Source organism: Pseudochaenichthys georgianus, chromosome 1, assembly GCF_902827115.2.
Source record: "Pseudochaenichthys georgianus chromosome 1, fPseGeo1.2, whole genome shotgun sequence".
In the NCBI taxonomy this organism is placed as follows: domain Eukaryota; kingdom Metazoa; phylum Chordata; class Actinopteri; order Perciformes; family Channichthyidae; genus Pseudochaenichthys; species Pseudochaenichthys georgianus.
This window is the reverse complement of record NC_047503.1, coordinates 39610661-39636479: the sequence shown is the minus strand read 5'-3', so window position 1 is coordinate 39636479 and position 25819 is coordinate 39610661. Positions and strand designations below refer to the sequence as shown.

At 40.4% G+C, this 25819-nt stretch overlaps 2 protein-coding genes across 6 annotated transcripts; one reads left to right on the top strand and one right to left on the bottom strand.

Annotated features, from left to right (window-relative positions):
• Positions 1-5755: 5755 nt before the first annotated feature.
• Positions 5756-13142, top strand: snapc3 (small nuclear RNA activating complex, polypeptide 3). Its single transcript, XM_034093226.1, has 9 exons — positions 5756-5985; positions 6810-6893; positions 6992-7070; positions 7152-7256; positions 7350-7499; positions 7660-7742; positions 9636-9794; positions 12157-12264; positions 12826-13142. The coding sequence occupies exons 1-9, from the start codon at positions 5762-5764 to the stop codon at positions 12971-12973; spliced, it is 1140 nt and encodes a 379-aa protein (XP_033949117.1). The 5' UTR covers positions 5756-5761; the 3' UTR covers positions 12974-13142.
• A 453-nt stretch (positions 13143-13595) lies between these two features.
• Positions 13596-25209, bottom strand: psip1a (PC4 and SFRS1 interacting protein 1a). Of its 5 annotated transcripts, none has more exons than XM_071203575.1 (17): positions 25000-25209; positions 24207-24296; positions 23921-23997; positions 23262-23400; positions 22895-22981; positions 22469-22576; positions 20644-20703; positions 20475-20535; positions 19946-20042; positions 19410-19581; positions 19243-19322; positions 18884-18939; positions 17983-18053; positions 17022-17123; positions 16710-16911; positions 15011-15107; positions 13596-14205 (listed from the first exon to the last, which is right to left on the bottom strand). In XM_071203575.1, the coding sequence occupies exons 2-17, from the start codon at positions 24276-24278 to the stop codon at positions 14175-14177; spliced, it is 1512 nt and encodes a 503-aa protein (XP_071059676.1). In that variant the 5' UTR covers positions 24279-24296; positions 25000-25209; the 3' UTR covers positions 13596-14174. The 5 variants fall into 5 exon arrangements, with proteins under 5 accessions (XP_071059676.1, XP_033942851.1, XP_033942859.1 ...); XM_034086960.2 differs by lacking the exon at positions 25000-25209 and adding an exon at positions 24439-24564; XM_034086968.2 differs by lacking the exon at positions 25000-25209 and adding an exon at positions 24439-24564 and having other exon boundaries at positions 22910-22981.
• Between the last annotated feature and the right edge of the window lie 610 nt (positions 25210-25819).

The window sequence follows — 25819 nt, the reverse complement described above, 5'->3', positions numbered from 1 at the left end:
AAACCATTCAAAGCTTTATAAACCAGCAGCAGTATTTTGAAATCGATTCTTTGACACACAGGAAGCCAGTGTAAAGACTTGATAACAGGAGTGATGTGATCCACTTTCTTAGTGTTAGTGAGGACTCGAGCAGCAGCGTTCTGAATTAGCTGCAGCTTTCTAATATATTTTTAGTGAGACCTGTAAAGACACCATTACAGTAGTCCAGTCTACTGAAGATAAAAGCATGGACAAGTTTTTCCAAATCCTGCTGTGACATTAGTCTTTTAATCCTAGATATGTTCTTTAGGTGATAGTAGGCTGATTTAGTAACTGTTTTAATGTGACTGTTGAAACTCAGGTCAGAGTCCATGACTACACCTAGATTTCTGGCTTTATCTGTTGGTTTGAACATTGCAGACTGAAGCTCAGCGCTAACTTTTATACGTTCTGCCTTGGCTCCAAAAACCATTACCTCAGTTTTATCTTTGTTTAATTGAAGAAGGTTCTGACACATCCAGTCATTGATTTGTTCAATGCACTTACTCAGTGTTTGAATTGGAGCATAGTCTCCTGGTGAAATTGTTATGTAAATTTGTGTGTCATCCGCATAGCTATGGTAACTTATTTTGTTGTTTTTCATTATCTGAGCCAGTGGTAGCATGTAGATGTTAAAGAGAAGAGGCCCCAAGATGGAGCCTTGAGGTACCCCACATGTCATATTTGTCAACTCAGATGTGTATTTACCTATAGAAACGATTTTTTTTCCTGTCCTTTAAGGCCCTGTCACACTGTCCCGAAATTGACACCCGATGGACACACGATAAAGGAAATGTTCAAATTCGGCTGTGATCGTAGCAACATCGGGCCATTCGTGAGGGCATCTAAGCCATCGTATGACCGCCGGTGGAGTTTCTTAGGCTCCGGCAGCAACTTCGTGAGCGGCAACTTCGTAAGGCACTCGTGAGGGCATCTTGTCAAATCGTGTCATCTTCGTGTTATCATCGGTGCATTCACATTCACTCTGATCGGGGCGAATGCCCGATGGCACCGAGGATAACAAGATGCCCTCACGATGGCCTTACGAAGGGCAAAATTGACACACGAATTCAACACGAAAATGAACCTTCGCAAGGTCCTTCGGCAATTTTTTGGCATGCCAAAGATTTTGCCTCCGCTCACGAAGTTGCTGCCGGAGCCTGAGAAACTCCGCCAGCGGTCATACGATGGCTTAAGATGCCCTCACGAATGGCCCGATGTTGCTACGATCACAGCCGAATTTGAACATTTCCTTTATCGTGTGTCCATCGGGTTGTTTTATTGCACAACAAAATCATGTAAATATATTATGTAAATAACCCAATTTGTGTTCTGTGAAACTAAAAAGGATATAATATATTATTTTGAAGGACAGTTGACAGGAAATTGTTGTTGTTATGGAAACAACATTACGGAGAAAACGTAATACTTTCTACATATAAAGACGGATAAAGTAAAGAACAAAGTCTGAAGATATCAGTACAGTATCATAGTACTGTAACATAATTGTTTTTGGTACTTTCATTGCAGTTGTATATCTTAAATGTAATGTAAATGTTGCCTTCGTGTGTGGTTCGGGGCCATCTTCGTGCGAAATTCACAATTCCATATTCGTGTGTCCATCGGGTGTCAATTTCGGGACAGTGTGACAGGGCCTTTAAGTAGGATTCAAACCAATTTAGAACTGTTTCCGAAAGTCCCACACAGTTCTCTAGTCGGTCGAGTAATATGTTGTGGTCAACAGTGTCAAACGCAGCACTGAGATCTAATAATACTAACACTGAAGTTCTGCCACTGTCTGTGTTTAAGTGGATGTCATTGAAGACCTTTACAAGAGCAGTCTCAGTGCTGTGGTGTGGACGAAAGCCTGACTGGAACACATCGAAACAACTATTTAAATGCAAGAAATTACTCAACTGTTGAAAGTAATTGTTCATTACTGAAGCATCTAGATTATTCTTTTTTAAGAGTGGTTTAATGACTGCAGTTTTCAGGGTCTGTGGAAAAATACCTGAGTGAAGAGATTTGTTTACTATATGAAGTAGATCTGAGGCCATGCAACGAAAAACATCTTTGAAAAATCCTGTTGGAATAATATCAAGGCAGCAGGAGGAGGATTTCAGAAGTTGAATAATGTCCTCTCGGTTTTTATCATTAATCTGATGGAATTGTGTCATGGTGTTTGAATTGATATTAGGTGGACATAGGGACAACACATTTTCTGTACCTGATGCAGAGGCACTGACTGCTTGTCTGATTTTCTGAATTTTGTCAGTGAAGAAGGAGGCAAAATCATTGCATTCCCTGGTGGATAGAAATTCAGAGGCTACTGACACTGGGGGGTTAGTTAGTCTGTCGACGGTAGCAAACCAGGCACGTGCATTATTTTTGTTTTTGGTAATGATGTCAGAGAAGAAAGACTGTCGTGCGTTTTTCAATTCCAAATTATAAAGGCCAAGTCTCTCTTTATAGATTTCAAGGTGAACCTGGAGATTTGTTTTTCGCCACCTACGTTCAGCTTTTTGACACTCTTTTTTCTGTTCTCACGGTCATGGCCTTTCTCCATGGAGATATTTTCTTCCCAGTCACTTCCTTTACCTTAGTTGGAGCAATGGCATCTATAACATTTTACATTTTTGAATTAAAATGATCTACTAGCTGATTTACTGAGATGTTAGCAGGGGCAAGTGTGGAAGAAGAATTCTGAGTAAACATTTCCCTAGTATTTTCAGTTAAATATCGCTTTGTGGTTATCTCTTTTTGAAAAAAATTCTGAACAGAAATAGAGCTCTCAAAGAAAACACAGGAATGATCAGAGAGTGCAACATCAGTCACCACAACCTTAGAGATATTCAGACCCTTTGAGATAATTAAGTCCAGAGTGTGCTCCTTATTGTGCGTGGGCTCTGTCACATGCTGAGTCAGTCCATAGCTATCAAGAACACAAAACAGTTCTTTAGCCCCTCTCTCCTGGGTGTTGTCAACATGGATGTTAAAATCACCAACAATGACTAGACGGTCAAAGTCAATACACACTATAGACAGCAGTTCAGTAAAGTCATCAAAAAAGCTTGCACAGTATTTGGGTGGTCTATAGATATTTAGGAACAGAGCTCGAGAGGAGCATTTCAGCTGAAGAGACACATATTCAAAAGAAGCAAAGTTCCCATAAGATGTCTTCCTGCATTGAATGGAATCATTGAACAAAATAGCAACTCCACCCCCTTTATTTTGCATTCTTTCCTGACTCATAAAACCAAAGTTGGGAGGGGTTGATTCAATAAGAGCAGCACTGTTATTTTGTTCAATCCAAGTTTCCGTTAAAAACATAAAATCAAGATTGTGCTCAGTGATAAAATCATTGATTAAAAATGTTTTTCCTGCCAGAGACCTAACATTTAATAAAGCTAGTTTAAGTTTGTTGGATACACTATCAGTCAGGTTTTTTGTGACAATCTGTGGCTGACATGGAATCACTGCTAAATTAGATAAACTCACACAAACATTTGGGCGCTTCCTGTTTCTAAGATGATTCACCGCTCTTAATATATTACCTATCAACACAGATATCGGCAAAGCTACTGGCAGGCAGGGCCCTGGCATGTCCTGGAAAGAGTTGAGAGTGCCATACGCCCTTGAGCCTGGACCCAGCACATATCAGTAAGAGTTTGTTGCGTTTTGTACACACACATCCTTATCAGGCTTCGGAGACTGCAGATGCTTTCTTGAAGGGAGGGGAGGTGGTTGACGTAGGCACGGTGATGGAGACGGGGGAGATGGTGCGGGGGTAAAGGACATGCTGCCAGGGGGGGGGAGGTGGTTGTCGTAGGAACGGTGATGAAGACGGGGGAGATGGTGCGCGTCTCTGCAGTGATTTTGGTGGGCGCCGTTGAGGAGCGGGGGCAGGGGCGGACTGGCCATTGGGAATACCGGGAGTTTCCCCGGTGGGCCGGTGCTGTGTGTGAGCCGGAGGGCCAAACAAAAAAAAAAAAAAAGTTTCTAAAAAAAATAATTCTTTTTTTCCCCCCTAAATCCTACCGGCCCACATTTGTAAGTGTTCCGGCCCAGCCCAGTGGGGTGTGGCCAGGGTTGGGTTGTAATGGAATACATGTAACGGTGTTACGTAATCAGAATACAAAAATCAAGTAACTGTATTCAGCTCGCGTTACATTTGAAAAACGAGTAATCTGATTACAGTTACTTTCGTAAACCTGAAGTGAATACATTTTGGATGACTTATTGGAATTATTGGTGGAAAGATTTCCACCAATAGATTTTCAAGGTTTTCTGAGCGATGTGTTGTGTCTTTCTCTGGTTTTGATTCCTCTTGTTGCTTGTCCTTGGCAGAGAGAACAGATTGATGACGTAGGCAGTTGAATACGTTAGAGATAAACAATTTCACTCTTGACTTGTTCAGACAAACTCCATTTGCCTTAAAAAGATGTCTGCAGTCCCAGAAGCCAAGTCAGAGACCACATCCTTGGGAAAACAGAGTACTTTGGTGTTGTTCTTACTACACAGACCTTTTACATCTCTTACAGCAGAGTCACCCACAATCAGAGTTTCAGGCCCAGTCGTTAGCTTTCCCTCTAGCCTTTTACTTTTGGAGTAGCTATTGGTCCTTACCCTGCTGTGTGAAGAGGACAGGTTATCCAGGTCATCAGAAAGAGATCTCCGGTTCTGCGTCAGCGGAGCGTATCTGTTATGGATTGGTACACTCTGTGGTTTAGGAGGATTGTTTGTAATTCTCCCTTTAGCAGCTGTCCACGGCTGTTTCCTAGTAGGAACAGGGGTTGAAGAGGCGCTCTTCCTGGGTGATAACAATGCAGGCCAACCGGTCGCATCACAGATTTCAGAGCGCTGGGCTCTGCCTGTTGTTCGTCCTCCCAAATCCCATGGAAATTATTTACTCTTCGGCCTTGCACCCAGAGAGTTCGAGGGAGGACTACCACTTGTAGATTTATTACCCAGTACACAGCCCTCCTGTTCCTTGGAATCCTTGTAGCTGCTAACTAGCTTTGAGTTAGCATGCCTTTGTCCATTCTTTTGCAACACTGGTAAAGTGGTGTCATTCCAACCTAGTCCATTCACTTCCACGTTAACTTCCAACCGTTGCATTTTCATTTCCAACACGGCCATCTTCTGTAGAAGTTTGTGGAAGTCATCTGTAGAGAACGGAGGCATTTTGCTGCTAACTAGCTTAAGCTAAATAGCATGCAGTAGCCTACCAGGCTTTAGTTGTTGCTAGGCCACGCTACTGTAAGACTGAGGTCATCGTAAAAATATTAAATATGGCGGAAACCCTCCGTCTATTTACGAAGAATAACTGTCCCAGTGATAGGTTAATGTCCAGGAGCCGCTGCTCAAAGTTTTCAGAAAAGAAAAATAGAAAAACAGCATAAAGAAGTAAGCAGAGGCAAGAGCAAGCAGAAAAGCATCTGCACTGTAAGAAGGTTACAAATAATCTTTTTATTTAGTCATTTTAATCAGTTTTACAGCAGATTTGAGAATAGGGGTCCCCTCGCAAAAACATTGATTACAGACACATGTATTTTTGAACATACATAAATAAAGCTAAAATAAATGTATTAAAATGTGTATGAAATATCTGGAGAAAAATCTGAATATATATGCATAACCTGGTATTTTTCAACCATCCACATGCAGTCCTTTTGGAATCATCATTGAGAAAAACTACATTACCCATGATCCTCAACGCTCGGATGTAGTCATTCAGGAAAACATGGCGGCTTCGAAAAACGCGAACACAAACATCCCAGATTATGAATACACTGATGTGAACACCAACATATTTCATATCGACTCGTTCAGGACCGAGTGGCTGAACAGACTGCAGCCCGGGGACTTCTCCTTCCAGCTGGAGGACCAGGACTCCTCTGACGCTCTCTTCGCGAAGGAGATGGGCATCAGCGCGGACACTATGGCTGAGCTCAAGACGGTCTGCAGGTAGACACCATAGAACGTGCAAACGGGTGCAAACTGAAAATACGATGGTGTGTTATTAAATGTTTAGCACTTAGCGTCTCTTCTTATCATGTCCACCCTGTCTTCTTAATGTGCTCAAAACATTACGAAATTGCACTGAAAGAATCGATTGCAATACCAGAAACAACTTCAATGATTAAGCATCAGTGAGGGCAGAAGTAAGAATGTGATGCACACTTTCTGTTACAGTAGGAGTAGATATACCATTATAACCACAGCGTTTAAATACTCTGTTACAAGTAAAAGTACAAGAATAAGGACACACGCATAGCATTTAAATATATTTTAAGTTTCAAAAGTAGAAGTAGACATGCAGACAAATGTATGATTGAATTAAAAAGAAAGTGAATGACTGTAATGTTTCAGCTGGTAATGGTGGGGCTTATACAGTCTATAGTCAATATAAGAAGTAACTAGTCGCTAAAATAAATGCAGAACATACAGTTTTTCCCTCTTAATGGTAGTTGAATAAAAGTATAAAGTAATGTAACTTGGACATACACAAGTAGCCTACCATGAAAAGCATACTTGAATACAATGCTTCAGAAAACTTACTTAGTGACTGTCTCTTGAGTGAAATAATGAGCATAATACAAATAAAGCTGTTGATAACATGAAGGTGGACTACTAAATACATTGTTGCCATCACCCGTTGATGTGTGTATAATGTTTAGCTATGATTTATGACTTCAAAGTAGTGAGCACACTGAAACTATTTTGCACATTGCTTACTTTGCTACATTAAATTGTACCAAAGTGTAACAGACTCATGTTTTTCTTCCAAGTCTTGATTCACTTCGTTGCCATCCGGAGGATCAGCCTCCTGACCCAGACGTTGTTCCTCCAGACCCGACGCTGAAGACACTAATGTAGGATTCCTCCTCAGTTGTTACAATTTACATTTAGTCTTGGACAAACCCAACCGTATGTGAACCAATTCAATTCTCTGTCATTTTGTTTTCAACAGACAAAGAAAGAAGAAACAAGATTACAGAGCTACCCTGAAAATCAGCAAGAATAGACACGACCTCTACGCTGATGAACTGGTGGGTCCATTGGAGTACATTCAATATCGTTCTGTATGACAGAGCAGACAAATGTTAATATATTATCTTTGTAATATCTAGGAGCGTTTAACTTTCGGTAAGAAACCAGAGACACTGGATGACATGGTCGCTGAAGGAGAAATCATTCTCAACATCAACGTCTACTACCCGGCTACTTTTGAGAAAGTGAGGGCCCAAAATCTTCCAAATACAACTGTCTTTCTAGGCCTAATTATAAGTTTCCACTATACTGACATATTCACTGTATCCCCCCGTCAGTTTTGCTATGTCAGACCCCACATCACCGTGCTGATGATGGGCTCCCACACGCTGGCAGAGCTCAGGGATGCCATCTGCTGCGTCAACGACTTGCAAGTGTGCGGAGAGTTCAGTAACATGCCGGACATGGCTCCAGACTTCATCAGCAAGGTGAGCACACATACTTAGTAAATCTGAAATGACAAGCAAGGTCTGGACATAAACATACTGTATCAATGTAATGATTTAATATTAAAAGTATCTATTGTGTGGTGTTTATTCTGTAAAACATTTGAGACCAACTGTGATATTTTCATGTCTTCTGTTTCAGGATCATTTCAAGTCAGCTTTCTTTTATTTCGAAGGAGTTTTCTATAACGACATGAGATATCCCGAGTGTCAGGACACCAGTATGTAAGTTGAACGATTGGTTAATCTCAACCGCTCTTTTTGTATTCAGCTGCTGATGGATACACTCTTTGCCTGATCAGTTTCACATTTTGAGTATTTGACAAATGGACTTTATTTCTGAGTTAAGATGATTAAAACCACTTTACTGTCCAGTGTTTCCCCTAGGTTTACTGCTGTGGGGGGGTGCTGCCTGAGCGGGGGGGGGGGGGGGCTCAGTGGTATTGGGATATCTTTTTTGTAAATCCTCTGGAGCAGAGAGAGGAGCTGTGGATTATTGTTATTGATTAATGCATCAGTGTTTCTTAAGGTCAAAAACACTAAACTCACAACTTAAAATGACAGCGTTTAGTTTATTTAATAAAAGAGCACATGTTCAATGTGAAAAATGACAGTAGATATAGATTAGTTGCAATATGGTGCTATATATATATTAAAAAAAAAAAAATTATATAAAAAAAAAAAAATTATATATAGATTGAATTTCAGGGGGGCCGGGGCTCCGTTGGCGGGGCGCAGCTCCCCTCCAAGACAATGGTAGGGGAAACACTGCTGTCTATGGAGTGATATGAGCTACAGCCAGGGGATGATTCGTTTAACACAGTATGAGGGCAGGAAGCAGGGGAAACATCCTGCCAGGCTCTCTGCAAAGTTAACATTCACACTGGGATAGGCAGTTAATTGTGGTCGTCATCGGGCATATTAACCCTTTTAAGCTTGTTGTAATTCAAGCTGTAGTCCAGGGCAGGTAGTTTTCTCGAGATGTCCACAAAAAAACCCTGCCAGAATCTGAAACACACTGAGAGTGAAATGAACTTCTCTTCTCTCATCCTGAGTAACTTATGACAATATGTCAGCAACAACATGCTTCTTTCCCATGACGACGATCAAATGATTACGGCTCCAACTTCATTAAACAATAACTGTGACTATATAAACATGCAATATTGTTGCAATTATGGCAAGACAAAAACATCTCTTTATTTCATCAGCTTTGTATCTGTCACACTCTCTCTCTCTCTCTCTCTCTCTCTCACTCACTCACTCACTCACTCACTCACTCACTCACTCACTCACTCACACACACTCACGTATACATCACTTCAGGGGACATTACATTGAGTTACATGCATTTCCTGGAGACTTATCCTAACCTTAACCATAACCAACACATGCCTAACCCTAACCCTTAACCTTAACCTAAACCTAACCAAGTCTTCACCCTAAAATTAATGATTCCCCTTATGGGGACCTCCAATTTGTCCCCATAAGGGAGGCGAGTCCCAACACGTGACTATGTAAACAGATTTAGGTCCCCACAAGTATAGTAATGCTAGGCCACACACACACACACACACACACACACACACACACACACACACACACACACACACACACACACACACACACACACACACACACACACACACACACACACACACACACACACACACACACACACACACACACACACCTTACGAGTAGGATCTCAATTGTTACACTGTCACTTCTGAGAATTGTTCACACATTCAAGCCTCATTTTCAATGTTGTCTGTAAGGTTCTATAAAGCCCTCTTGTTCTCATTACAAACATTCTCATTCAACATTCTGCGGCCATTTTGTTAACTCTGCAGCTTATACAACAACAACAACAACAACAACAACAACAACAACAAGGACATTCTTGTTCAGATCAAGATTTGAATCACATTTTTTACTAAAATTAAGTAATAGTGCTGATAAGGAAACCAGAGAAAATATGGGGCAGAACATTGCACTTCCATCTTAAAAGTATTCTAAGAATTAGAATACAAAGATATGGAAACTGAACTGGAAGTACTTTGTCACCTCACAACTTCTTTGAGGATCTTATGAAGAACCCGTTTGTCGTTGATACAGAACTACCATTGAATGGGCAAAGGACCGCAACTTCCCAACGTACACGCAGGCCAAGATGGAGGACACACGATTTGTGGACCTGAAGATAAAAGTGGGCTTCCCGTACCTCTACTGCCATCAGGGAGACTGCGAACACCTCGTCATCATCACAGACGTCAGGTCAGTTGGTGCTGTGTTGTTTTTATGTCTTACTTCTGTTAAACAGCTGTTACTAAAAGGTGTAATAAGTATAAATGGTGCTTACTTTTTTGGCATGTCAAAATTCTCAACTATCAAGTAAAATATCTCAATACACACAATGAATGGCACATCATTTCATTTAGAGATTAATGTTCAAATGTAGATCAAACTTAAAGGGGCCCTATTATGCTCATTTTCAGTTTGCATATTTGTATTTTGTGCCTCTACTGTGACATTTCTACATGCTTTAATGTTAAAAAAGATCTCTATTTTTCTAAAACGGTCTGTCCTGCAGCACCTCTTTTCACCCCCACTGTGTGTTTCTCAATCGTGAGGATGCTGGCTTGGTAGTCGCGTACTTCCAAGTCACTTCCTTCAAAAACAAAGCAAGTATGCTTCCAAGCCACGGCTTCGGAAAACGAAGAAGAATGGAACAGCCTAACAAGTGTGCCACTCTCTCTAACGGTTTCAACATAAACTGTACCAAAAATAAATACCTCACGATGTCTATCTAATTATGAACTTGCTTTACTTTCACGGAACACATTTTTGGTGATAACAAATGTAACAAAGTAACATATTTACCAACACATGTTCTACGCCACTACATACTTACATTTAAATGTGTGCTGCGTCGGTTCAGCCATTCTCCGCAAGGGTTTTTGAAGTTGGTCCGTGTGCAAAGCATTGTGGGGATTTTAAGGACGCGAAGTCTACCCATGTGCAGCCTCGACATTTCCCCCAAACCAAGGACGCGGCCTCGGTGGAATTCCAAGTATGCTAGAGATTGGAACAGTCCTTCGTCGGCACTCGATGACGTAGCATCCTTGAAATATTGGCTTGGAAGCCAGTATCCTCGAGATTGAGAAACGGCCACTTTCTTCGCTAGCCAATAGAAGTGCGAGTGTTACACAGTGATGTCACTAGGATGCATTCAGGCAGGAGGGGGGAGTGTGTGGGAGAGAAACTCCCTCTGGAGGGAACTTTGGGATTTTAGCCTTTGCAGACCAAACAAAACTAGAACCTATATAACACACTACAGGAAAGAGAAACCCCCAAAAAGCACAACAGGGCTCTAGCTCCCAGGCATTGTTATATTTGTAAAAGCTGCTAGCATGGCTGAGATTTTTGAAGTCTTATTATATTAGTGACATCCAACAGTTTTATTCATCGTTTGTCAAACCTAATCAATCAATCAATCAATCAATCAATCAATCAATCAATCAATCAATGTTTATTTATATAGCCCAATATCACAAATGTTACATTTGTCTCACTGGTCTTCACAGTGTGTACAGAATATCAGTATGACAATACGACACCCTCTGTCCTTAGACCCTCTGTCCTTAGACCCCCACATCGTACAAGGAAAAACTTCCAAAGAAAACCCAGTTTAAAGGGGAACATGGGAGAAACCTCAGGGAGAGCAACAGAGGAGGGATCCCTCTCCCAGGACGGACAGACGTGCAATAGATGCCGTGTGTAAATTGAAAAGATAATACATTTGCAACATGAATGATCCTACATTCATTTGAACTGCTTGCTCATTACATGATAATTGGTGGTTTTGTACCAATATGAGACACACCTAAACATGTTCTTGAACAAGTACATGTTCTAAAGTGTGAACACTTCCTGAAGCTATGTCTGTGAATTACAATTTGGCACATCAAAGGACCAGTGAAGCTATCCAAGGTCGTTTTATCTAGTCGCATATCAGGTGCTTGTTTTGAGTCAGAAGCACATGTTGGTATGGAAGCTGTCAGGGATCACACCCATTACATATGGTGGGTTTGATTTGTCAGCACGCTTTCTGAATCAAATCAAATCAAGTTTTATTTATATATGATTTTTGGTCGAGCCAAAGTGCTGTACATATAATAAAAATAGCCTACATTAGAGACACTTTACAGCTAATACAACAGCACAGATTGTTCAGAATATCAGTATGAGAAAAACAACACCCTCCGTCCTTAGACCCTCACATCGTACAAGGAAAAACTTCCGGAGAAGAACCCACAGTTTAAGGGGAACAAATGGGAGAAACCTCAGGGAGAGCAACAGAGGAGGGATCTCTCTCCCAGGACGGACAGCCGTGCAATAGATGTCGTGTGTAAAATGTGCCGTGCGAATCTCCGTGATATTACCACAACCTTTTGAAATAAAGCACTTCGTTGTCAGACCGGATTTAACTGCTCTCACAAGACGCTACAGCCCGGATGGATGTGTAAAAGGCCAATTTGAAAGGCGCTTTTAATCCCAGAAATGTGGGACAAAGCTGTGTACTCATCCCACTTCAGAAAATGATCCTGGTCCTTTTTCCTCTCCTTGCATATTTCAGACTGACCCATAAGGACGACTGCCTGGACAAGAAGCTGTATCCTCTGCTCACACACAAGCACAGGGTCTCCACCCAGAAGTGTGCCGTCTGCCACGTCTACATCGGAAGGTGTGTAACAATCAGACATAACCAGCGGAAAAATTAGAACAATTTATTTATTCAAGTAATATAAGTAACATTTTTGGGTACTTAACTTGAGTATTTCTATGTCATTCTACTTTATACTTCTAGTCCACAACACATTTGGAAGCTAATATTGTACTTTTGTTTACATTTATTTGACAAAATTAGTTACTTTAAAGATTCAGATTATTAGCCATTACAAAAGATATCTAATAAACAAACAAACTATAATATTATTAACGGTTAAGACAACTAGCAGTGGTATATAAAAGTACCTCCACTTTTACCAGCTGTCATGAACACATTATTGCATAAAAAATAATAATCCAGTAATTTAATAGGATTTTAAAAAGGGACATTACACACAAAGTACTTGACTTTTGGTGCTTTAAGTATATTTTGATGCCAATACTTTTGTATTTTTACATTGTAGTATTTTGACTTTTTCTTGAGTAAAATAACTAGTAGTAGTCGAGTACTTCTTCCACCTCTGTGCATAACCAATGTTGGGGTTCTCAAACTGCGTGAACTTCTGTCTCTTCACAGATGGGTTACTACAAATGACCGGTTTGCTCCCAGCAACCCGTGCCTCTTCTGCGATGAGTGTTTCCGGATGCTGCACTACGACACTGAAGGCAACAAGCTGGGGGAGTTCCAGGCCTTCCCCTATGTGGACCGTGGAGCATTTAACTAAGGCTGTTCGTGCTCAGATCACTCATAATGCTGTAAAATACAGTTAATTGTTTTATATTTCAGAGAAATATTATATTTAAGAGAGAATGTTTTGAAAATGTATTTTTTCGCCTGTTAATGCTTTAATTTTCCGACTTGTGTAAAATAAAGTGACATTTACTGGAAATTAATTTGGCTGAATGAATCCATTCACGCAACAATGCAGATGCAACAATTTAGTATTTTTATTACTTACAAAATCCTTACGTGGCTGTGGGTTTTTAAATTAATTTCATCCTTATAACTCAGTTTCATACGGCCAAGCCGCAACAAATCAGACCAAACAGGACCAGCCTTGATGAAGCGGCTGAGAGTTTGAACACTTGAACTCATAACATTTGAAACTGAGTTTTAAGGATGAAATTAATTTAAAAGACGCAGTCATCTGCTTTTGAGTAAAATACTGCCTAAAATAACCAAAACCTAAAAATAACAAAAAACCCACCATTCATAGTAAAAGCCTAGTCAGGAAGTTGAAGAAGCCAAAGGATCAAATGGAACAGGTTTCATCGATACCTGGTGGTGATACGGGCAAAGTCTGGTAAAAAGTTGGACACAACATCATTTCTGTGCAATCAAAGGGATACTATGTACTACTTTATTATTGGATGCTGAAACAGGTTATCAGACAGACACAGAAATACTCTTATTTACATCTACGTTAAAAACAAATCTTAAAAACAGACACTTTAACATGTTTTGAGAAAATTGTGCTTTTAAGTACACAATTCCTCTGAAATGTGAATTCTGCAAATGTCAAAAACGATTTCAATCATGCATATGAAATGAATGAGTGCAATCAAAAATCGACTCCAAATGAAAAATAGGAACAACAATTATTTATCTTGTTGATGAGCATGCTGTAATTTTAAGGTGCTGCAGATCTACAAGTTCTTACTCTTTACAAAGTTATAATTTAAGACTAATGAATGTGTCTGAAAGGTAAGGATTACACAAAGTAAAAAAATAAAACATGATGTCAGTCTATCTCGGGGATTAAATGTACTGAAACCTTCAAGCAGCATCGCCTAATAACAGTGAGTAAACTGGGAACCAGTGATCGTTTCAGTCATCCAAAGGAACTGGACAGAGACCCCAGTCTATCGGACAGAGGTTGTGCGGGAACAGCAGCAAATGTCTTTTTCTTCAGGCAGGTGGGACAATCAAGTGGACTCTTCCTGATCTTTTGGGCCACTAGAGTCAAAGACAATCAAGATAAAGGTTAAGACTCTTGTGATGCATAGACCTCCAGTGTCTAAAATAATATTAAAATGAAGTTATTGAGCTACACGGTTTCACTGGATGACATGTTTGAAAACAATGCACATGGTTGCTATAGTTAATCTTGAGCCAATCCCACATACACTGAAGCTACAGCTTACTAGAGCACCAAATGTGTACTAATCCACACTTTAAAATATTTCAATAAAATATACAATACCCAGCTTCTTTAGGGAAATGAATGACACTTTGAAAATGTGTAACAGTACAAAAATACAAAAGAAAAAAAGGAAGTACCGAGTGATATACTAACATGGTATTCCCAAACCATAAAAAAGAAAGAAAATGGCAGATCGTGTACTTTTTGGAAAATGTTTCTCAGCCAGGTTAATATTTAGTAACTTCTACAATGTATTTGAAACACTTGTCTTGTAGTACATTAAGGGACCTTCGAATAATAATTTAGTTTAAAGATGCTAATTTCGAACACCACCAACCTCTGACAACATTTTAGAGTAATGCTACTAGAAAACCTATTAGACAGTGTCTAAAAGGGGCAGACATGAGGCAAAGCCAGGTCTCCCGCATGGGGACCAAGCCCCAATACATGTGCCGACAGCTCTACCAACTGAGTCAGTCTGTATTTTATGACTTTTGTACTGTAAATGTATACATTACTCTGAATGCAACTGATATTAACATGTCATATAAGAAAAGGGGGACAGAACAAAAAGAGATTTGCCCCAGTGTTGTCCTTTCCATGTTTTAGGTCAACTACCTGTGATTTTCTCCCACCGAAGTGTCTTCCAGAAGCTTCTCTCTCTCAGTTTCCAGCCTCTTCTCTTCAGGGCTGATATCACCATTTGTCATCTTGTCTTTAGGCGAAGAACACAGAGACACACAGACTTATTGAGCGAGATCATCAATAAAACCTGCTGTGAGGAGAACTCACAGCAGCATGTGATGGCACACACTGTGAGCTCCAGACCTTAGGAGATAAACTGGATTTTCCATCCATTCGGCATGCCTTGTTGTAGAAAGAGACCTTTCACAGAGACCAGCTTTAGTGGGAGTGCATTACGTAAAGAAAGAAAGTGACCCAATAGAGCAGGGATGTGTCTGCAGCACTCCGATTACCCTGTGTCTATGGAGCATGTTAACCACAGAGATCCTATGATGTCTTCATGGAAGGGATGGAAGAAACCAACCCAAAGCTTCAATGTCTCCGTTGTCTTGTCGGTTTGATCCAACTGGTCATACTCCATTCATCAATAACCAGCGGTGACGCCTTGTGACGCAACATCACCTAACAAACTGCCCAGTGCTGAAAACTGATACTCACTTGTAAGACCGAAATTGTACGCTTTAATTAACATTTTCAACTATTATAATCCTCATTATCTTACTAGAAGTATAAAACAGCAGCACTCCCATTACAATGACAGCTACGTCTGTGCTTGCCTTGAAAATAATAACGTCAGACCCATTCTACAGAACCATTAGCGTCTTTATTTGGCTATTGTTTATTCATTATTTAGTGAATTATAGGGCTCGGACATTTGAGACGGATGAAGTTGGCATCAAACGCTCTGTCCGTTTTGTTTACTCTTCCTTTGTAGATTGTTTTCCTGATTTAAAAAGCAGAATACTTTAAAGGTCTTTCCTGCTTCAGACGTATGGCTCGGTTCTGTTCCTAACATGCGTCTCTTCTTGCCCTGCAGCTGAATGACTGTAATCTGAAATGAATGTGACTGTGGTTCCTTCCTTCAGGCGGACACCACTGATTTCCAGGAATCATACTGTATGAAGGTCATCTATGAATTTGGTCTCATTTGTTAAAAATGGACCGTGTGTAGAATTTGGCATCAACAAGTGTAACTGTGTAGTCAGTGTATACCTCTCCGCTGCCTCTCCTTTTCTCTGACTACAGCTTTGAAATGAATGCGCTTAATGTCTTTCATTGTTGTAAGGCACTTTGAATTGCCTTGTGTTGACATGTGCTATATAAATAAACTTGCCTTGCCGTAACGGGTTGTTGAGTACAAACATGTGGGACTTTCCCCCAAAGCTCAGAGGCCATCTTTACCATATCACTTCCTCGCGGAGGCTGGCGTCTGCACAGCTTTACAAGCATGAGATCAGCGGTGGCCGTCGGGTCACTTTAAGATGCGAAAGGCCCTCTAGTGCCAGAGTTTGGTTTGTCCGTTCTGAGCTACTGTAGATACGTTGAAATATATCAAACTCTGTTAAAGAACTGCATACGTATATATTTAAGGTTCATTGTAAACTAATGGTATTAGGGATAATTTAAAATGGCATTAGGACATTTTCTCACTCATTACATTCCTCAAACCTTCAAATTACTGAACAAGTCACATTTTTTACAGGAAGAATAATTGGCTGTCTGTATGTGTTCCAGTCAACAGAAAGAGTTCAACTTCCTTTTGTTAAATGTCAGATTTGATAACAATCATTACCCGAGTTGTTTTCCTTGGCCTGCTCTACTCTCTTCAGCTCTCCCTTCTTGGCGTCCTCGTGCTGCCGCTGCTCAGCTAGAGACTTGTTGAGCACCTGGCTGAGCACACAGTCCCCTTCCCCCACCAGGAACATGCTCTTAAACTTGTTATACAACATGGTGGCCTTGTCCATGATGTCCTGGCTGGCCTTGAATCTGCGAATCTAGAAGATGATGAAAACATGTTTCACCACTGAACAAGTTGCTTAGAAACACACTGGCTAGTGTAGTTTCATTCTACAAACAGTATGACTCTAAAGAGATGTCTGTCTACCTTTTTGAGTGTGGCAATGAGTTCACTGTGTTTCTGAAGGTGTTGTGTCGTCACTTGAAGAGCACTGATCTCATCCAACGCCTCCAAACACTTCTTCACATCCTAGGGAGGAGGGAGCAGGGGACACAAGTGGCATGGAAGCAACACAAACAAAAGACATGAGCAGAGTTATTATCAAGATACAAAGCAAACTTAAGCAGGGTTTATTAAAGGAGGACTTATTCTGCTCATTTTCAGATCCATATTTGTGTTTTGTGCGTATACTGTGACACGTTTTCATTAATGTTCAAGAAGCGCTTTATTTTTCTCATACTGCAGCACCTCTTTTCACCCTCTGTCTGAAACCAGAGCCCAGTCCGCTCTGATTGGTTAGCTGGTCGGCTCTGTTGTGAGTGGTGACCACTTAGAGATGTCCCGCCCCTTAGCCCATCACGTACAATGTGTTGGAGCGCTAGCCAATAGAAGCGCTAGTATTACATAGTGATGTCATCATGTTACAGAAGTAAACAAAGGAGTCCAATCGAGGCGTTTCAGGTAGGAAGGTGGGGGGGACTCACTCTGGAGGGGACTTTGGGATTTTAGCCTTTGCAGATCATTTACATACAAAAACCTATAACACACTACAGGAAATGGAAACAAGCCAAAAAGCATTAAAAAGGACCCCTTTAAATGTCCAGTCCGATAGAGTTCAAACGTTAGTGTGCATTTGCATCCTTACGATGGGCAGCTAATCTCAGAGAAAGATATAAATAACTTCCAGTAACAAATAGTTATAGTAGTAGTATAGTAACTGTATTTGATGGTCAATCGAGATAAATAACTGACTGTTCTGTCTTCATTTCATCTTCCCGTTCATTCACTGAACTAAGATAATCACTTCCAGAAGTCTTCAGTGGAAAAATATGCACTTTTAAGATAACATTGTATATTTATGACCAACTAAGTGGTTAGTGGAACTTACAGGGTTGTCGATTTTCAGTGAAATCTTGATTTCACTGTGCAGTCTCTGGAGCTTCAAGTCAGTTGACATTTCTGTGGAACAGATCAAATAAATAAAATGTATTATATTAAGTTACCATAAGGGGTGTCAAACTCAAGGCCCGGGGGCCAAATCCGGCCCGCGACTCAATTTGATGTGGCCCGCAAGAGCTCGCAAAGAATATAATACGTTTATTATACGGTTACATGCCACTTTACAGAAGCAGGTTGCCCATAAACTACATGTTCCACAATGCATCTCGTTTTGTGACATGGGCACAGAAGAAACTTGCAATTATTTGCCCTGGACTTCTGCTTTCAGACGTAGTTAATTACTAAGTTATTACCCTATCCGATAATAATCCAATTCAGAGGCAATAATGTCATATAATACATTATTTTATATATGTATATTTATATAGTTACCACCGGCCCTTTGAGTGCAACCATAATGCTAATGTGGCCCGTGATGAAATTGAGTTTGACACCCCACAGTGCTTTAACAGACTGTGAATATAAGAATGATATTGGCTTCAAAAACAGTTTCGAGACAGGCAGCAGCTTTTTACACATCCAGAAGTTTGTTTTAATGATTGTGGAAACCCAGGCTTCAAAACCTTTTTTTTATTTGTGGGAAAAGTAAGTCAAGTTCTTGATTCAAGACACTCAACAAAGACTTCATTTACATTTATAAAAAATGTAAAACCTGAAGGACTTGTAGAATTAAAATAGAACTGAACATGTTTTCCTCCACTGATCTCACGTTCATAGGGTTATTTTTATTTTATTATTAAAGGCGGATTTTGAGTATTGGCTCATTCCCTAAACATTTCCAATGATAATGAAGTTGCTGGAAGTTTCAATATCTGAGCTACAGAACTGACCCTTTTTCTTGGCTCCTGTCCTCTCCTCATTGTTCTTCCCATCGTCTTTGTTTGGCCTGCAAGAGAGAATAACCACACCATGTCAGAAATAAGCCTCTAATAATGATCGTCATACATTTTAATTAGTGTCAAATACAGTATCAACATGGGGTAGCTGATGAAATGAGTAACATTTATTCTAATAATCCATTTAAATTATTTCTTGGGTTAAATTATCCATTCTCTTATTAACCCTTTTCAGATGTTCTACAAACGTTTCCTCTTAATATGATTGTTATCTGAACACTTGTGGTCTGTTTGTCAAACCAGAATAAGTAACATGAGGATATCATTTTAAATGGTGTTGTATACACACGTACTCTCTCAATTCATCTGCTTTCCGTCGCCGCGCATCTTTGTCCATCTCTGAGTTTTGGTTTTTCTTCCTGCCTTTGTTTTTCTGGGATAAAAAGGATAAAGAATGTGCGTGAAAGCATTTTACTGACTGGAAGCACCCATTTGAAATAAGGAAGCATGTTAGACCTGCCTCTTCATCATCAGAGCCTGAGGAGCTGTCGTCCTTCTTCTTCTTCTTGGGTTCCGGCTCCTTCCCTTCTGCTTCCTTTCCTTTGCTGTCCTCCTTCTTTCTCTTCTCCTCCTCTCCACTCTTGTTCTTGTCTTCCTGTGACCGCTTTCTCTTTTTCTCGGACTCGGTCTCCCTGAATGTGTGAGCAAAGGTTTGGTAAGGTTTTATGATCATATGCAAAAAAACGACAGTGTAGTTGTTGGCGACAAAAAACATAAGTCTGAAGCTCCTTCAACAACGTGTCACACAGCAAACGTAAGACTCGAGAGATAAATTAGCGGTTTAAAATATTGTGAGTGACAAAATGGTGCAAGGAAAATGGAGGAATAAGTAAACCAATAAATGTTAATTCAAAGGAAATCAAATGAGCTATGGAGCCAGCTCTCTACCGATACATATTAAAGAATTTAGAGATCATTCTGTGCCCACCACCTAAGCTGTGTACACGGACAAAAAGTATGGCAAGACTTATGATGTGTGTGTTTTCATGTAGTTACATTTCACTTCCTGAGCCCTGCTGGTCCTGCTGCTGCTGGAGCAAAAGGGACATCTCACTTTTGGGCTTCCTGCCTCTTCGTTTAGAACCCTCTGCACCTGGACATAAACACACACACACACACACGTCCAATGTATGCAAAAAGAGAAGAGTTTGCTCATAATTCTACTTAGAAATAGGGTTCGATACCTCGCCAATATCCTACAATTCAACAGTAAATATATTGTTGTTGATATGTATAGATTTACTGATGTTTGCATTTTCTATTTTGTATTCATGTGCCTTGTCTACATGTTGCCATCACAAAATAATTTCTCAAATTAGGATCCATAACAGCATCTGTAATCTAATCAATCTCTTTTTAAATGTGTTTCATGGTAGTTCTTTGTATTGGTAGTATATGCTTATATCCTTCTCCTGTCTGTCAAACATACTTTATTTTGAATGATGTTTGAAAGATTATGAATATGCTTATATTCAACACAAAGACATTCAATCCTCTTATAAGTACCAGAGGTCACACGGCGTACCTGAGGGACTGGCAGGACTGGCAGGAGCGTCCTGTTGTTCAGTCTCCTGCTCAGCATCACTCTGGGATAAAAAGAAAAAACAAACCATGTTATAAAACGTTTCCTACAAACCGTTTCTTAAAGATTGTATACTCACTGAAAGAGAACCCAAAAATAAAAAACGACTAACCTTTTTTTTCCTTCCTCTTTTCGGTTTGGGAACATCTGTGGATTCTTTCTGTGTCGAGCCCTAAAATGCAACCCTTTTGTTAATTTCATTACAGTTTTTAGTTGTGACTTTTGACAGTTTTTGTAGTTCACTTTCATGCATGCAATTTGGGCAAAACACCAGTACATGTTAAGTGGAGAACTAAGAATAGAACTTTGATGATTTCTTGCCTCAACAATAACTTACATTTCTGGATCAAAAGCGCCATCTTGTGCACAACTGCGATATTACACTCTCTGAATTGCCAACGTGTCAGTTTAGGCAGCTGTGTCCAAATTCTATACATAATAGATATAAAGTGCATATACTAATATTAAAGGTGGGGTAGGTAAGTTTGAGAGACCGGCTCGAGATACACTTTTTGTTATATTCCATGGAATGCTCTTAACATCCCGATAGCAATGAATATCTGAAGTGCTTTGACAAAAAAAATCCATAAAAAAAAATGTCATCTGTGGAAGCCGTGGCGCTGTAAAAAGCACGACCAATCATCTGAGCCGGCCCGGCTAAAGTAACTGGATGGCCTACCTGCCTGTCAGCCTTCCATCTGTGCACAAACTTATCTCGTTCCCTCATTGGTCATGTGCGCGTTCGTGTGTGTTGGAGGAGGGGCTCTGTAACGGCCCGTCCACACAGCGGCGTGCGTTGAAGCTTCCAACGCTTATGCCCATTCACTTTGAATGGGGTGACGTCACTTTTAGCCGAACTGCATCGTGGGAAGCGACGCGGAGCGCTGCAAAAGTTGAGCAATGTTCAACTTTTGACGCCTCGGCAGAAGCGTCAGACAATCGAATCATATGCCAGTACAAGCTCTAGCCAATCAAACTGCTGCTTGTGTGTCAGGGGCGGGAGATTCATGTGATTGGTTGTTGGTCGAGTGTCAGACACGCCCGCCGGCAAGCGTCAACGCTGTGTGGACGGGCCGTAAGGAAGTAGCAGATTTGTCCGGCTGTGTATTTTCAAATTCTAGCGCACTCGAGCTGGGTTCTCCAAAATTACCTACCCCACCTTTAACAGTATACACTGATTGAAAATATACAACTCTTTTCTTTCTTTTTTAACCTAGTATAAACAAAAAGGTATTTCTGGGATAGCTTCCTCATAATGAAATAGTAGTTTTGTGAGAAGCTCCACTTCTACTTTTACACACTGGATTGCACATGTGCATAGTATACGTAATGTTTAGTGTATATTGTAAAGACACTTATCACCTATTAAAATATTGCAGGGAGCATGGGAAAATACATACAATCGTAAACAGAGTCATACCTTACCTTTCTCGTTAGCACACAGAAAGCCATGCAAAAATAAATTCAAATCAACTCAGTGCAAACAGTAGTGTTGTGAGTATGAGGATGGGGACAGGCAGGAAATGGAAAGCAGAAACACAGTTACCAGGGTGGTCTCAGAGAGTGAAAACAAAGAAGAATTGTTGTTTTTGTCACACAAGACTAAATGTCCCAAACCTAAAATCAATTAGATCAAGAGTCAGCTGTGCTTAAAGGACATAATGAACTCTATTCACTGATTTTCAGCAGCATCACATAGACTGTTTTCTAGGAAAAATACGTTATCCCATTAGTGGAATTAACACAGAAAACCCAAAGCAGGCACTCCATCACAACTCCAAGCACCAGTGGAAGTCTGTGGCCACCAACAAGAACTCTGAGTCAAACAGAAACAAACCACCAGCAAAAGAAACCACCAAGTGTCACATGCTTTCTCACAGGGAGGGGGTAAGGCGACCCGCGCCTTTTTATGAGATCCCAGCATGCATTGTACCTACATCCTGGTTCTGAGGACTCTGCTCAGAGATCAGAGACCCTTCCTCCTCCTCTTCCTCATTCTCATCCTCCTCATTCTCATTCTCCTGCTCAGCCTCACTTCCTGGAACCTGAATGCACCCAAGACACAGCATAGGACGCAGTGTGGTGGGGTAAATGAGTCTTCAAAGGGAGAAAAGTTAGCGAGGTTCCTTCTGATGCACACTCTACGTATAATTCTTCCACTCTAGTAATACAGAAAGACACTTTTAGCTTAGTAAGCTATGGCCTGCACTGATATGAAATTCAGTATGCAGCAGAAACACTTTAAAAGAAGATAAGACGGAAAACAGCAAAAGAAGAAAGAAGCTGACGACACAGGAGCAGACTGTGAAGCGGCTGTGTAAATATTGACTTTCAAATGACAGATTTAAAGAGCAAAAACGTACTTTGGTTTTTGTCACCTTGTCCTCGGCCGCTTCTTCTCCCTCTGGGCTGTTGTCTGAATCCTTTTCAGTGAAGTGAGTGGTCACCGGCTTTAATAAAATAATATACAATAAATGGATTAAGTGAAACAAATTGGTCAAAACTAAAGTAACTTCCTAGCTCCGAACCAAGGTATCTAAAAATGAATATCAAATTAATTCGGTGGCCCTCATACTGTAGGTTTAGGTAAAATGCTACAACATGAAGATACAATTTAAAACAGGTGCACATACAATAACATGTCAAAGCTTTCTCTGATCTGAAGTACTCTTGCTTGATGCCTTAGGTAAATGTCTGGAAGATAAACAATGTCTTTGGAGGAGGATGTACCTTAGGTGCAGTGAGTTCAACTTTAGGGTTGTTCTCTATCTCCCACAATCCTTCATTGAAGCCTTTCCTCTTGTTGGGCTTGGCGTACTTCTCTTTGTGTTGATGGTACGGGAAGACATCTTTTGGGCCAAGAAATGCTCTGTTTGAAGAAGATAACACACAATGTCAGTCTATTTAACACTTTGTGTACTTGTAGTGCACGTTTACTGTGAAATGAAACAACAGCATACAGACACTAACTATTCAGCCGATAATTCAAAATGGACGCATTTATAGAAAAACCATCAACAGAGCACAATACAGAATAACTTAATACGAGAAAAAGCTACCTAACTAATGCAAGGATGATTCAAAGATAAGATATTTTTGCCACATATGTGTTCTCTTCTCTGATCTCTTTCACCTTAGCACCTATGTGTAGGCTGGTGTCTTGTGTAAACACTGTACATGTAAATGTTTTCCAACCTTTTCTCAATAGCAACAGTTTTATTGATTTGTTTTACCTGACCATACAACAACAGATTGTTGCTACATTTCCTTCAATACCTGTTTTTTTTCTGGCCACCCAGAATAAGTGAAACATTAAATGCTACTTCACCATAATAACGATCCATCAAACTAATCTAAAATACAAAGATTGTTAGCGGTCAGTTACTAACGTTTCATGGGTGCCAAAGAAGAAGATGGGGAACTTGATGTTGGCTGGCTTCACAGCACCATCCGGGACTTCATCGATCTGGGAGGGGCATTAGAAATAAGGCAGGTGTTTAGTAACAAACATCTACAAAAACATATTATCCACATTAAAAAAAAGTGACACATTGTATCGACTGGTTATCCGTAGCTAATCTTACTTTACTGTTTTTTACTTAGTGAAACATATGTAGATGTATTTAAATAAATGCATAGTATTGGTAGAGTCCTATGATAAAGCACCATACTTACTCTTGCAGGCCAGTGTGGATAGCCCTTCATCTTGGCAAAGATCAGATCACCAGGTTTCCAATCTCGAGTCATACTGAACGTATTAGCAAACTGGAAAAAGATGACGGCATGAAGTTAATACAACATTAAACGTTTGTTGTGCAATGCATCTAAACATTGTTGAGGCGCATTGAATGAGTCATGAAAACGTGTACAGATACATTCAGTGTGTGCAACAAACCGCTACACTGACCTGTAGTTTGTGACGACGTATATAATATAGTCGACAATTATATATTTCCGTAAAGTGTTGTGGCAGCACAAATTCTAACCAGGAAAACACAACGCTCTTTTCCCCACAGTCGGATGCACGTTTCCGCTCCCGCGCAGGACGTCGACACAGACTGTACCATTATATGACAGGACGGAGGGGGGACTCTATTTTAATTACACGTCTTTACATGTGTTGTTTATTTCAATAAGTAGATCCAACCGTTTTTAAACACTTTATTCATATAAATAATGATTGTGAAATCAGAGCGTGGGTCTCAATTACGCCACATTTTGTTCTATAAAAACGAGTATCTTTTAAAGTAACCGTGGGTTGACGGAAGTGTTCGGGAAAAAGTGGGCGTGAACTTCCACGCATGCGCTCTAAATCTGATATTTACAAACATATACAGCCACGTTCACTGTCGTTATCATTACAACTATAAGTGTTTATTCTACAAAGACTCATGTTTTCCTAAAATATACGACTCACAACATGTACAGGTATTAGTGGTAACGTGTAAATCTCTAATGTTCTTGGTACCTGAAACAGGATCAGAGTGAGAGCTCTGCAACGGCTCCTCTCTGCTGCTTGGTACTGATGCTGCAGGATCCAACCTGTCACTACCAGAGGCCTGTACTACGAAGCTGGTTCAACCTAACCTGGATATGTTTGAGTTAGCCGGTTGGCCTAATCCAAAGCATACGTGCTGTCGCTAAACTGTACTACGACGCGGGTTATCAAGTGGATCGCTCAAGCCAGCCGTGTCCTATCTAGTTAGGTGAGCGTTCACATGAAAGGGTTGGTATTTGGAGCATTCGACCAATCACAAACATGGAGAAGCGTACTGACAGCGCAGCGCGTCATATTTCCTGAATGAAAAGTCAACTATAATATTAGACATATGAAGAAGTTAAACTTTAAACATCCATGACTTAAACACTTGATCCAGGATCAAAGCCACATAGCTGCATCTGCAAGGTGAATACAGCAGGTGTTTGAATGCGTACATTAACAGGTTTATGATATCACTGCCCCGTGTTATTCGATCCATATGACAATAGAGATATTTGCATAAACAACATTTTACACGAGTGTTTCGACTGGCCATTGGGAATACCGGGAGTTTCCCCGGTGGGCCGGTGCTGTGTGTGGGCCGGAGGGCCAACAAAAAAAAAAAAGTTTCTAAAAAAAAAAAAAAAATCTTTTTTTTTGCCTAAATCCTACCAGCCCACATTTGTAAGTGTTCCGGCCACTCCCTTTTTTTTTTTTGCTTAAATCCTACCGGCCCACATTTGTTAGTGTTCCGGCCCAGCCCAGCCCAGTGGGGTGTGGCCAGGGTTGGGTTGTAACGGAATACATG

Excerpts from the sequence above, each read along its gene's own strand:
- psip1a (XM_071203575.1), bottom strand. The coding sequence starts at position 24,278 with ATGACTCGAGATTGGAAACCTGGTGATCTGATCTTTGCCAAGATGAAG. Across the intron at positions 20,536-20,643 it reads AAAGAGGAAGGAAAAAAAAG|AGTGATGCTGAGCAGGAGAC; the intron begins GTTAGTCGTTTT and ends TTTTTATCCCAG. Across the intron at positions 19,323-19,409 it reads CAGGCTCTGATGATGAAGAG|AAAAACAAAGGCAGGAAGAA; the intron begins GCAGGTCTAACA and ends TTTTTATCCCAG.
- snapc3 (XM_034093226.1), top strand. The coding sequence starts at position 5,762 with ATGGCGGCTTCGAAAAACGCGAACACAAACATCCCAGATTATGAATAC. Across the intron at positions 5,986-6,809 it reads GAGCTCAAGACGGTCTGCAG|TCTTGATTCACTTCGTTGCC; the intron begins GTAGACACCATA and ends TTTTCTTCCAAG. Across the intron at positions 9,795-12,156 it reads GTCATCATCACAGACGTCAG|ACTGACCCATAAGGACGACT; the intron begins GTCAGTTGGTGC and ends TGCATATTTCAG.